Source organism: Ciconia boyciana, chromosome 1, assembly GCF_034638445.1.
Source record: "Ciconia boyciana chromosome 1, ASM3463844v1, whole genome shotgun sequence".
Classification (NCBI taxonomy): Eukaryota; Metazoa; Chordata; class Aves; order Ciconiiformes; family Ciconiidae; genus Ciconia; species Ciconia boyciana.
In genome coordinates, this window is record NC_132934.1 from 54,197,208 (window position 1) to 54,210,695 (window position 13,488).

Sequence of the window (13,488 nt, forward strand, 5' to 3'; positions counted from 1 at the left end):
GCTTCAGAGCATGCAGTATCTCAGGCACTTTGTTTCTTGTTTTTCCTGGAGCTAACATACTCTCCTTGTTGAACAGGAATCTGGTATGGGATCCTGGAAGGCATTGGAATTCTTTCTGTTATCACAAATGCATTTGTTATAGCTGTGACATCAGATTTCATCCCTCGCCTTGTTTATGCTTACAAATATGGACCTTGTGCTGGCCAAGGAGAAGCTGGACAAAAGTAAGCTTTTCTTTGGGAAAATAGATGCGCATGAAAATCACTTACTACTTGAATAGATACAGCAGTACTGTCTGTGTATGTTCTGATTCCACTAACCCAAATTTATTGTTTCTGCTTAGGTAACAGATATCAGCCATAGAAATTGATGCTTTGCATATTCACAGAATGGGTTGCTGAGTGACTATAATTTATGACGTTGATGCAAGGAAAACACGGCAGAGCTGTTACAGAGATGTGGTGTGTGTAACAGTATGCTACACAAGCTGCACTTCCCAGCTGGTGTACATGGATATAACCCTCTTTTCATTCTGAAGCAATGCTGATATTTATCAGTTATGGATTTAATAAGCATTTTAAACTTATTCACTAGGCTTTTTTTCCTGATGTAGTATTCAGCATGTATTGCTCAAAAAAAGTAGTGTCTAACAAGAGGAAGCAATTCCCAACTAATAAATCAAGATATACTTACAGAGCAAAGTAATTTGTTTTACTTCTAAAACTAGACTCCTTAGATTAAATCTTTCAGGAGACATTTGTGAACTGAATCCCTGCTGCCTAAGTGGATTTTCTTTCAGTGTTGCTAAACACTGAGATTATATTAGTGTGTGCACACTACCAGTAAGTATGGGTATAGCTGCTACATGGCAACTTGTAAAATCTAGGCTGTTGGACTCGGGGAAGGTCATTGAATCCAGCTGAACACAAATAGACACAGTTTGCAAATGATCTCCTAGCAGCTCCATTAGCAAGGACCCTACTGTTCAAAGAAACCCAAGCTGAACAGTAGACAGTGACAGAGAGCTTACATTCTGCTATTAGACATATGGCAGATTGATTTTTATTCCCTGCTACAGAAAGCGAGTTCTTCTGTTCCTGCTTTTTTGCCATCTTTTGGTTGTCAATACTGTTTAATCATACTGACAGAAGAAGGGCAGCTGGTGTGGCAGCTCCTGATTAGCAGTGCTGCTAACTTGCTGTCCTGCAAGGAGTTTGGCATCTTAGTCAGTGCCAGGGGAAATGCTCCATTTATTTTCATGAAGAGTTAAAGGCCCTTCACGGGTAAAGTGTTTGGTCTGGTGCCAGTCATTCCTGAGCGTGTGTCTCTGCTTGTGCCATTATGAGATCCATAGGACATTGAGGCACTGTCAGCAACTTTCCTTGCTGCTGATTTTCTCAGGACCACCGTGCATGAAAAAACAACACCTTTAGAAATTTTATTTTTATGAAGACTCAAATATGATTCACTGGCTGTGAAACTACTTCTGCATAGGGAAAGTAGCTTGGCTCACAGAGGAAGCTCTTATCATCTTTTCACAAACCTCTTGTACAGTGGTTTCATGCTTCTGCAGCTTTTCTGAGTGAATTTCTAGATGAAACCATCAGATAGTAATCCTCTGAAGGAGCCAACTTGGATAAAAACTATGTCAGCATTCTGGATATTGTTATTAATAAGTACTGTTACAAAAGGAGGAAGCTATTAAAAAATCCACAGGAATATTGAATTTTCTCAAATTAAGGAGTCAAGAACATCTGCTACTGAATAACTTAAATGAGAGGTGCTTTTTTCTTTAAAAAAATCTGTAAGTATTAGATCCATATGACACCCAGTGATGCTAGAAAAATATTGTAATTAAATTAAGTTCCAAACCCAATCAGCATGGAGATTTTGAGACAAAGCCAGATGGTCTTTAAATGTAATTTCTCAAAGACTGTAAAATCCATAGTTTACAAAAAAAAACCTCCAACCCTTACTGTGCATTATACTCTGCACCAAGCTGAGCAGTGTGCCTAGACCTACCTGTGCTTGGGCAGTGCAGAGTGAACAGCACAATACACTTGCCATATCTCTCCTCAGCTTTATTCACACCAGACTTGAGCCTTCTAGTGACTCCCACAGCCCTTTGTCAGGCGACGTACTTTCTCCTACTCAGTGTTCTCCAAACTCTGCCTGACCCTCCCAGTGCTCATCCACCCTAGGATCTTTTAGTACTGAGTTCCTCTGATTAACTGGACATTTTGTAAAAAGCTGTTTTAAGTGTATTGCCTTTCCATCTGATTTAATGTGCTAGTACCATGACGGTAACAGTAGGAATATTCTGACTATCTTCCTAGTGCTACTCGTTATTTTCTCTACCTCTATTGTGTCACCTTTTAGGTGACGTTTCTTTTCAAAAGTAACCAGTCCCAGTCTTCACCATTTCTTCTCCCATAGAAGTCTACCATTGCTTCACTTTTATTGTCCATCTGACCTACTTGAGCATTTCTTTTATATTGCTTCAACATCCTTTTCAAATATTAATAAGCATCACAGTTATATTGTGGATTTTGTGAAACCCAGAGATCATCTTCTGGGGTACAACAGTTAATGGAAAAACCTTGCTGTGTCCTAACTACAGGATTTTTTCCCCTCTAGGTGTATGGTTGGCTATGTTAATGCCAGTTTATCAGTATTTCTGGTGTCTGACTTTGAAAACCGTTCAGAGCCAACATCAAATGGAAGTGAATTCTCTGGTTCACCATTAAAATATTGCAGGTAAGTATCTGATCAAAATACCTGTCTGCTTTAAGACATTGCAAGGGAGAAGCATCATGATACATTTGGGGTTGGAACTAATTTTCAGAACTTAAAAAAACAGAAATGGAAAGAATTAACTATGCTATTCAGGGACATGCTTATGGTGCTACTAGGCTGTTACCTGCAAGATTCGTTCCTTAGATACAGGAGAAGCTGAAAAGTGGGCATCTGGCAGGTGTTCCTAATGCAGGATTTCTATGGTGTCATGGCTTGAATCAGACACAATCATCATGGAGAAATATGGTATCAAGGGGCCAATAATAGGTGACTGATTACTTAGGTACCAGTGAGATAAAACTGTAATCAGATTATATCATAGCACATGCACAAGGAAGTCAAGGTTGCACAGAAGTGACCACACGGAGTTATTTCACAAGTCTGACAGGCATAATCAGGGTCTGTCCTAAGCTACCTTTACGAAACCTCAAATCCAGCACTTCCTAATTGTTGAATGGTTCATATGTTTATGTCATTGCTTACAGGTGTATTTATTAGTAATAATCATATACTTGTGGTTTGAATCAAAATAAAATGAGCAGTTAATTAGCTGTATGTCTTTGTCCTCAGCCGAGAGATTGGAGAAATAGCAGTCTGAGACTAGTCTGTAATGAGAGATTTGCACCTGATTGATTTTAATGGTCCAAAGAATCAAGGATCTACATAAAGGTCTTAAATGGGGTCCCAACCAAAAATACCAAACAACAAATACAGCTACCTTTTTTTTATTGCAACATTGCTTTACAAGCATGAGTCCTGGTAGCTGCAGATACACTTAGTCCCAGTATTTTTCACTGTGAATAATTAAAATGGCCTTTCATGAGTGCCTAAAGAACAAAAGATACTCTGTGATACAGCAAAAACCAGTGATACGTTGTGATATTGTGGCATTTTTATTAATAATAAGTTTGAGTGGTATAGCATAATGAATTGGGGGGGCAGGGGGGGGGCATTAATGCTTTCATTTAACTAACTGATATTTAAGACTGTTGCAACTTATTTGGCAGAAAGAACATCCCAATGTTGAATCCATAGACGGCATTTTCCATGAGCAGAACCACTTTGAGAATACTCCATTCCACATTGTTTGCCATAGCAGCGTTTAATAATGTTTTGTAATTCTGATCATTCTCTTCCCCCTCTTTAATTCCTTTCTTCCCCAACTTCAAGCATGAGGTTGCTGCTACTTAAAGCCAATGGTGGAAATCCCATCAATAAAAAAAGCTGTCCCCTCATTATCCCATAAACAGAACTCTATTAAAATTGGTGCCATAAATCTCCAGAAGATAAATCTGTTCTTTTGGGGGACACTGAATTGTTATGTATATCTACCCTTGAAAGAAAATGAACATCTTACTTTCTTGAGCTGAGTTTATCAGCTACTTAACCCACCTGAATTCTGTTAAAACATCAGTCATTTTAATTGCACTTCAAGCCAGATATTGATAGTGAGGTAAGGAAATACCACGTTCTACTGTGCAATAGTGTAGGCATTTTTCCAGGTAGGCAGTCTGTCTGAACAAAAAACAGTGGCTGTATTCAGTTAACTTCTGCTCGTCTGGAACCCAGATGGTGCCATGCTACTCTGGTTGTTTATAAAAGGTTTCCCCATTTCTTCATGTGTAGTGCTTGGTTCCTAGCAAGTACAAAAAGGAGACATACTCTACTGACTTGAGACTTGGTCCAGGGACTTCTCTTTTCAGGATGCTTAGGATATTGTAAAACATCCTAAACTATGAAGTCAGAATGCTGCTTGCAGAAGGGAAGATCATCTCAGTTTTAAGAACTTGCACTAGAGATACTGCAATTTAAGAGAGGTTTGTCGCTGACTAAGATGTCAAGACACAGTTTATTTCATTTTGTGTAGCATCCTCTGCAATCTAAGAAGGTTAACCTTCAGGGAGATTATCATAGAGATGAAATAACTGTTTATTTCTTTTGCTCATCTGCGTTTTCTTTAGTTTCTTAAAACTAACTTAGAGATCAAGCTTAAGTGTATTATTTACTATGGTATTTTCAGTATTTTTTATAATGGGTTTTCTGTCCCATCCAGGAAACAGATTAAGCAGAAAACAATTTTTACTCTACTTTTAAATTAAGTTTCTGCAGTAGTATTTTGGAATTAACATACTGCTAGTAGAAATGGACTCCAGGATGTGTCACTTAAACAGATTCATTATTTGTTAACGTAATTTTGGAGTCTTCCTGGATCCAGCTTTCCCAATAGATATCTCTAGTTAGGTTATTGAGAACTAAAGTCTTTAAAGAAACATTCTGAGAGACAAGACACTAGATCTCTTTCTTACGCAGCCCTTGCCCTGTTGGTATACCAAGAGGTGCAGTTCTCGCCCCACTAAAGTCAGGATGAGTCATGCTTTACATCAGGGATGGCCAGCTAATTGACCAAGGGACAGATGGAGCCCACGAGGTAGTTTTATATGGATTTTGGGAGGGCTGTCAGGCTGACAAAACTGGGGACATTTATGGTTTTAAAATGAACTTGTAGTGGGAAGAAAGTGGCCGTCAAAACAGCAGAGCATCCCACCCTGCTCCATGTTCTGAGGAGGTGCCTGCAAGGCACACGTTGCGCTGCCAAGGGAGATGCTGTAGGCTCAAACTGCTGGTGCTGAGCACCCAACATCCTCTGTATTTGCTTCAGCAGTTTTGTTTCATACTGGACTGGTCTTTTGCACTCAATTTCCATTAGTAGCTGGAGCGTGAAGTGCACTCCTGGAGTGCATCTTACCGTTAGGTTTCACCTGAAAGTAAACCCATTTGGGTGAACCAAAGCGTGGCAAGCAGAGGTGATCAGGACACTTGCTTCAAAAGCATGACCTGATCTGAAATAAAACACTAGTGTAGGCCCAGGCTAAGAAGCAAGCAGTGTTGTGGTAACCTGTAGAGTCTGAACTGAGATCATTTTGGTGCAGAAAATGCAATGATCAAGAGCAGCTGGGTTTTGGTTTTGCCTTCCTCCCAGGCAGCAGGGCAGGAGCTTGCTAACTACCGTGGTCTGCTTGTCTTTCAGGTACAGGGACTACCGAGACCCTCCTCACTCCCCAGTGCCCTACGGTTACACGCTGCAGTTCTGGCATGTCTTAGCAGCGCGGTTGGCTTTCATTATTGTATTTGAGGTCAGTGACCATTCAGGTGGCAAAACAAAAACAACAAAATGAAACAAATTTCCCTTTGAAGCATTTTCATTGTGCTGATCTATGATGGCAGCTGTTGAGCTTTTTGTGTTAATTTCTGCTGTTTATATTGTGCTTTGTATTCTCAGATCTGTTTTCTGAACAGTCACAGGTATTTAAGTTCTAACAAAAAGGGGAATGCAGCACTTTGAAAATTATAACGGTGACTTGCAAAGAGGGGAAATAAATGAAGCTTTTATTTACTTTCTGAGGTCTGGCATTCATAACCTGTCTAGGCTGGGAAGCTGTATGCTGACTAATGTGTGAGGAAGGGGTGAAGGAACATGAAAAGAAAAGATGAAATCTGAACAGCTGAAAAATGAAGATAGTTTAAGTTGCAGTATTTACACATCTAGCTTTTATCTCTATTTTTTTTTAATACCATTCATTTCCCCAGAATGATTAGCATCACAAAGATGATGACGATGAAAAGGATTCAATACCTTTGCCAATGTTCATAATATTAGTACACACTGTCAGGATCTCAGAAATCTTTAAGACAAACCAGAGAAGCTAATACCAACTTCACATGACTGGTATTCCCATGCTGATTTTGAAAAAGAGAGACAGGAGGGTAGATAAATAGAAAGAGATCATTTACAAAACAAAACACAGTTCTTAAGGCCTGAATTTCAGGTGCCTGAATATCCCTGCCAGAAACCGGGGCCTCAGCATCTCTCCAGCACAAGCAGCTTGAAATGCCTTTTACACTGTGAAGAACCCAAACAGGGAACAAATGATTTTTAAAAGCTCTTTACTCAATCCTCTGCTCTGAAATCATAGCAACAGGGCATCCAACACAGATATGGAAACTGTAATCACCATAAATTATTGGCATAATGTTCATGAGCACGTACTGCATTTCTGACTCACATTACCATGTAAATTCATTCTGAACTGAGCTTTCAAAGCACCTCTTTGGATCACAGAACAGAAGGATTTGAATTAGAGGAAAGGTGAAGGGGAAACATTTTCTAGATTATTTCTTGCGTAGGGATGTGTTGGTGACACAGCAGAAGCCCGAGATTTGCAGTGAATTCCCCGATTGTCATTTGCAGCCCTTCCCAGATGAAGGGGGGAACATGGCACTGCAGGTTGGGCTCTCTCCTTCCTCTACACTGGACTAACTCATTAGAGGTTGGTTGTAAGGAGATTGGCTTTTCCACCATCTCTGCCACACTCAGGGAGACATTAAGGGGAAGAAAGAAAGAAAGAAAGAAAGAAAGACTTGACAGAGGCCTGCTGGGCTTGATCTCTTCTTTGTTTCTTGAGCTGTCGTGTATTGAGAGCCAGGGTATCTGTCTCCAAAAAGGACTACAAGAATGGCCTTGGCAGGTCAGCCTAAGCAGTTTTAAGATTGAAGAGAGTCTGGCTTCTTGATACACACTTGGTATAAAGGCAGCACAGCATAAGGCAAAGATAACTGAGGCAAGAAAAATCAGCCCTGCTCAAGTCTCAGTGCCCAGCCAAATTTGCAATCTGCTGTGGAATAGCTTTTTGGTATGCCCAGTACTCGCACAAGAGATTTGACTTTGCTTTGCCCCAACCAAAGTCATAGACTGGCTCATAGCTGTCTCCCTCAACAGGGGCCACTCTGTTTATTGGCACTGCAAACTGTTTCCTTAACTGTATCTATGAAACCAAAAAGGTAATTACAGCAGAAACCATGACTGCCTTTTTCTGTGGAAATCACTAATGGGCGTATTGCAATTGCTACAGCAATTACAATAAAAGGTTGCGCTAAGAGATAAGTGGATCAAGGTAGGTTTTTTCGTAAGTTAAGTAACTACCTAAGCTCAAGCACTTTTTTGGCACTGTGGTGTGGTTATTTTGGCTATCTTGACCTCCCTCAAAACCAAATAGAGGTATTTCCTGTCACTGCAAAAAGAATTACTTGTCCAGGCTAAACTGACACAAGAAGCTTTTTTCTTTTCTTAGGTTTGGCAAAAAAACAGCAATTAAAGCACTGTGGGTTTATTTCTCATGAGGGAAGAATACATGGGAAAACATTACATTCTCTTTTCAGTGGCTTTCAAAGGAAGTGTTCTGCTTGGAGAAGAAGTACCTTTATTTCTCCAATCTAGAATTAATGTCCTTTCTGAGATGGAGGATTTTTCTGTTTCTCTGCTCCTCTTCTCAAGTGGAGTAAGTAAATCTCCAAGCAGCATCTTTGATGAAACAAAAAAGGACACTCAAGCAATCCTCCCCCATCACACGCAAGCTTTGCTGTGGCATGCCTAAAACATGAGAGACAAAGGATCAGTTACCTTGTATTTACTTGTGATGTTTAGTAAATGGGAATATGTCTTTGGATGAGAGACACAGTATAAGAAAAAATGTTTTGTTTTGCATAGGTAATTCATTGGTTCCGATATTGATGCAAGGGTTTTGTGGCAACAGGGAAGTATTATATCATTTGCTCCTTCTCTTCCTGCAGAGCAATCCACTAATACCAGGCCCTGCCCAAACAACCTTACAGCAAGTCATGACTTCAGGGGTTTGAACACACAGGTCATAAAACAGTTTTGAGGCTTTCTTTGAACCCAGCTGCTCATAACCCTTGCTGCGATCCATAATCCACTGACTTTGGCTGGAGTTTTTGTGGTGAAAAAACTTCATGGTTTGGTTTCTTCAAATTTAGTAATGGATTTAGTTCTAATACAGCATCTTTTTGTGAATTGGAAGGAGAGGGTTTTCAGAAGATATGGAAAGTACTTGTTTTCTTCCTAAGATTGTAATTTTTCTCTCTTTTTTTTTTTTCACAGCACCTTGTCTTTTGCATAAAGCACCTGATTTCCTACTTAATCCCAGATCTCCCAAAAGATCTGAGAGATCGGATGAGGAGAGAAAAGTACCTGATTCAGGAAATGATGTATGAAGCTGAACTAGAACGTCTGCAGAAAGAGCGGAAGGAAAGGAAGAAGAACGGAAAATCTTATCACAATGAGTGGCCATGATGGGGTGAGGAAGAAACTGCTTAAAAGAAGATAGGAGTTCTGTTTATAAACATTTCCTGGTTTTCTACAGTGGAGAGTGCACCGAAAGGAATAGTCAGTCAATGTTGTGTGCACTTAGCCCATGTGCGCCCATGTTTAATAGGGTGCATGTTGTCACAAGCCTTTTGAAATTAGAGGTCTTGCAAGGCTTAGTCTTCTCCAGAGCTAATATCAGCATGAGCAGATCAGATCAATGCTTAAGTCTCTGCACTCTTTCCAGGAAGCTCCCAGGCTCTGACTTAAATTCAAGGCCCTGAACTTCAAAGCAGTTATATATCTTACAGTGCTTTACAGAACTCAGTGATCATATGCCTTGTTCTCATGACCAAGTTACTATGTCATAACCAGTGACTGCGCGTTGGCAACATGGCAGTACTTGTCCATGTGTGTGGCCACCACCTGCAGCACATGCATGGCAAAGTTGCCCTCTTCCACAGTGGACTAAGCTGTGTTAGTTTGCATTTACCACGAGTTAAGGCCACATATGTGGATCATTTCCATTACTCCAACAATATGGAAGTATTTTTTAGGAGGAGATGCTTGATCATGAGTCTAATCAACTGGCCTAAGAATGCTGAAAAATTTAGGTGTGCAGACGTGCTGACAGATAACCAAGCATCTAAATGTGGCCAGAGGTATCTAACTGTAGGGTCATTTATTTGGAAATGATACTGTGAAAAGTTGGTAATATGGTTTAAAGACATGAACAGTGCCTTTTCAGCTATAGGACTGTCTGGTCTCTGAAGGAAACAAATCAGGCTAGGGCATCTTGCCCAGAACTGCCATGTATTTGTATTGCAGGATCTCATTGAGGCCTCGTCAGGAGGTAGGGTGTGTGATACACGTAACAGAAGACAGACCAGACTGTGTCTTAAAGACCTAACTGCATAAGTAAAACAAACCAACAGATGAACAAGGTCAGCAGAGCAAAAGAACACAGTCATCCAGAATCGCTACACTTTTAACATTTTCTTTATTCATCCTTCCATTATCTATGAAAGGGTGGAGGGGAAAAATAAAACAACAGACTGTAGTATGAAATAGCTTGAAATCCTTCATGCAGAGAAATTCTACACAGGCTGAAGAATTAGATTTGGGTGAAACAGGCCACTGCCTATGTCCTTTTGCAAATTCTTTAGCATTAAGAAATTAAAAATTTCCCAGATCATTAACCCAAAATAGTGGAGTTGTAGGTCTGAAGACTGCAGAAGTGTTGGATGGAGCAACATGAATCAAAATGCTGAGTGTTGTGAAAGCTCTACCACCTCTTGCCTCAAAGTGATAACACTGCAATTCTTGCAGAACATGCAGTGGCATAATCAGCCATAACACAAAGAAGGAAGTTCAAAAGCCAAGACTGTAAGAAGCCGAGTGGAAGCAAGCCTATGTCCTGGTGAGGATACAGCTAGATACAAAATACTGGAGCTGATCCATTTGCCCTTTTCCAAATAACTAGAGCTCCATAAAAATTATAGTTTTCTCAGAAATCTTAAGGAATTGTGACCTTGTTAGTTTGAAGATATTTAAGGGGGAGGAAAATTCAGCGAGTTGTTTCTACAAGTTCTCCTGGAAATCATTCGATAGAAGGGCCAGAATTTGCCCTTCTGGACAGACCGCACAATGCAAGACCCTATGGATGGATGCCTCAAGCTCCACAACACATCAGGACCACTTGCACCAAGACCCCATATTGCCAAATTAGATCTATTAACTTCTTTCCACTGCAAGGGAGCACTGTGCTATTTCTATGCGGGGGGAAGGTTTTAATGAAAGGTAATATGGCTTGAGGAAGGAGAGGGGTGGAAGAAAATGTATGCACCCTCATCCCTGTAGCCATTGCCCGCCTAGCCTTTGCTTCCTTGCGGCAAGGAACCTCCTCCAGTAGTGACCCATCATCCTCCATGAAGAGGGTAAATGGCACAGCAGCTCCCATTTATCAGGTGCTCCTGGCCCAAGCCTGAAGGTCCCATGAGGCAACATAAGCATTGAAGGAATTTTAGGATTAATCTTTTCTCTGTTGACTCAGTGCCAAACTGAGTGGGGAGCATGACTAGTGGTTGTGGGGTGTATTCCTGTCTAATGAGGAAGTGAACTTGTTCATCTTTGCTTCAGCTTACAGCAGCTGTGGACACATCCCATGTGGGCAGTGGAGAAATGGGGGTATTTCTGTCTCTGCAAATAGGGGGTGAGGATTAGGCAATGTCATCCTCCGATACACACATGCCAGATGGGTTAGTATTTACCACCCACCACGTACGAGTTTGTACTGCACTTGCAGTCTGGGGACTCTGGGGTAGGATCGCTGTGCAAAATCTCCTTCAGACCAAATTCACATGAGCAATTGGATTAGTTTGCATACCCTCTGTTTAATATCTAAAACAACAGATGACAAGAGCTTAGAAACTGTTGGCTAAGTAGTAAAGTGAGACATGAGTCACGCATAAAATCAGTGTCACCCATGTGAGTGTGAACCTTTGCAAACTCCTGCAGTAAGATACAGCTTTGTCAATGTAGATCTCAATAACTTCCGAGAACTGAACTGAAACCTGGTAGAATATGAACTGACTTCCACTCCAGAGGAACCACCGCAATATAATGTGCCAAAACAAATAAAGTACAGCACAAATACAATAGATAATAATTGCTTTTGAGACTAGTTTTCAACATAGCTACATTATGATGAATTTTCATGACAATATATTGCTAGAAGTTTGTCCCGTTCTGCTCTAAATGAGAACATGAGTTGGCTGCCTACCAAGCTTGTGTGGAGTATGATGCTGAAAGGGGCTCTGACCTCCCTGGCAGATGCTGACTACATTTCTGTCACTTAATGTTGACCAGTCAACCCACCAAGGTTTCTGTGCTGCTGAATAGATTTCCCTTGAGTCCTTCAGAGTTATATAGCAGAACACTCAGGAAAGATGACTCCTTTCTATTTATTTTATTAATTAGGAAAATATAATACAAATAATAGGCTAATAATAATAACTGGAATTTTAATGGTCTCTAAGCTAGCAAATTTGTGCCATTCCCTTCTTTCTGATCTGATGATGGGTTTCGTTTTAAACCTCCAGGTGACCGTCCTATATGTTGTTTACTTATTCCAGCTCCACAAGAGCACTACCTTCAAGGGAATGAGAAAAAATGCAACCTCAATGCATGCCACAGACATTTTACATAGCAAGCAGGACAGCACACATCAAAGGATTTACTGTGAAATCATCTTGCAATCAGCATAGGATTGATCTCCATAGACCACTCTTGACAGCAAGCATGTACTTCATGAGCAGTTACACACCAGTTTTTAAAACCAAGGAAAAAAAATTGTATATTGGAACTGTTTTTCAGCCTGTTTGCTACGTTTTTTGCATTCTGTCCCATGTTGGTTTTACAGATCTTAGAATAAAAAATGTAAATTAACAACCTGGATACTTTGAAAAAAGAAAAATCCTAGGTATAGAACATCATCTGTGTTCAACCCACCAACTACTACAACAGAAACCGTGTTTACAAATCAGTTCTTTTTTATTTTAAATCTTTCTGAGGGGAGTTATGTTATTTACCATATATATAATATATATATATATAAAGTATATATAGAGATTGTTTATTTGTAAATAGAAGAATCCTATGGAGAAGAATGTCAAGTTTTCACACCTTAAAAAAAATCATCAACATAAAGCCATGTTTAATGCTTGTATAATGTGACGCAATAAACTTTAAAATAAATTATGCATATGAAATACTTGCTGTTTGGCATTCATGTGTTATTTTCTGTTTACCTTATTTGTTCAGCAAGCAAAGAGGCCAGTCAGGTGGAAGCAAATTTAAATGCAGACCAAAAAGTGCCAAAATCTGTCACTACTTTCTCTCTGTGGATACTTTGTGTATTCACCGTCAAATATTGTTCCTGTTGTGTTTTTAGTTCTTTTTTTAATGTTCTTATTTGTTTTGTCTCTTGACTCTGCCAGATACTGCATGTAATTTGGACAGGGTGGGAGCTCCCACTCCCGTAGAATCAATCGGCTTTGAGCATCCTGCATTTCTTTGTTGGGTGAGCTTTTAGCAGGAGAGATGAAGGATCAGGGTGCAGGAGTGTGATGGAGACACCAAGAATTATGTTGCTGCTTTTACACAGACAAGGCCCTGGCTGAGAGTCCAACTAGCAGAGGACAGTATATGATCCCAGAGAAAATATTATTCAAAATTAATTAATTGCTTTAATCATTGATGCCAATTAAAACAAGAAGCATATAGAAAAAAGTAAAGCAGAAAGAGTCACTTTGTAGCTCTGCAGCAATCATGGAAGGTCAGTTAGCAAGAAATGGCGTAGTTGCAGGGGTCGTGCAAAGCTTAAGAATGTTTGTTTCTAAACTGCTTACAGCAAGATATTCTCCCCAGTGAAAACTCATCCTGATGTTGTGATTGTGGACCAATAGATATCACCTGGCCCAAACTTTCACTTCATACCAAAATTAGAGCTAAATGACTGCTCAGTCCTCAAA

The 13,488-nt window shown here is 40.0% G+C and overlaps 1 protein-coding gene across 11 annotated transcripts in view; it reads left to right on the forward strand.

The window, feature by feature from the left end:
• The window catches only part of ANO4 (anoctamin 4), a 143,982-nt gene extending 131,276 nt beyond the window's left edge, over positions 1-12,706 (forward strand). For 9 of the 11 annotated variants that reach the window (XM_072866324.1, XM_072866374.1, XM_072866366.1 and 6 more), the window contains 5 exons: positions 77-224; positions 2,638-2,757; positions 5,825-5,930; positions 8,753-8,948; positions 12,058-12,706. In XM_072866324.1, the coding sequence (XP_072722425.1) occupies positions 77-224; positions 2,638-2,757; positions 5,825-5,930; positions 8,753-8,944 (566 nt within the window). In that variant the 3' untranslated portion in view covers positions 8,945-8,948; positions 12,058-12,706. Of the gene's footprint in view, positions 1-76; positions 225-2,637; positions 2,758-5,824; positions 5,931-8,752; positions 8,949-10,285; positions 10,377-12,057 lie in introns of all 11 variants that reach the window. The other 2 variants (XR_012043229.1, XM_072866334.1) reach the window with 2 other exon arrangements.
• The last annotated feature ends 782 nt before the right edge of the window (positions 12,707-13,488 follow it).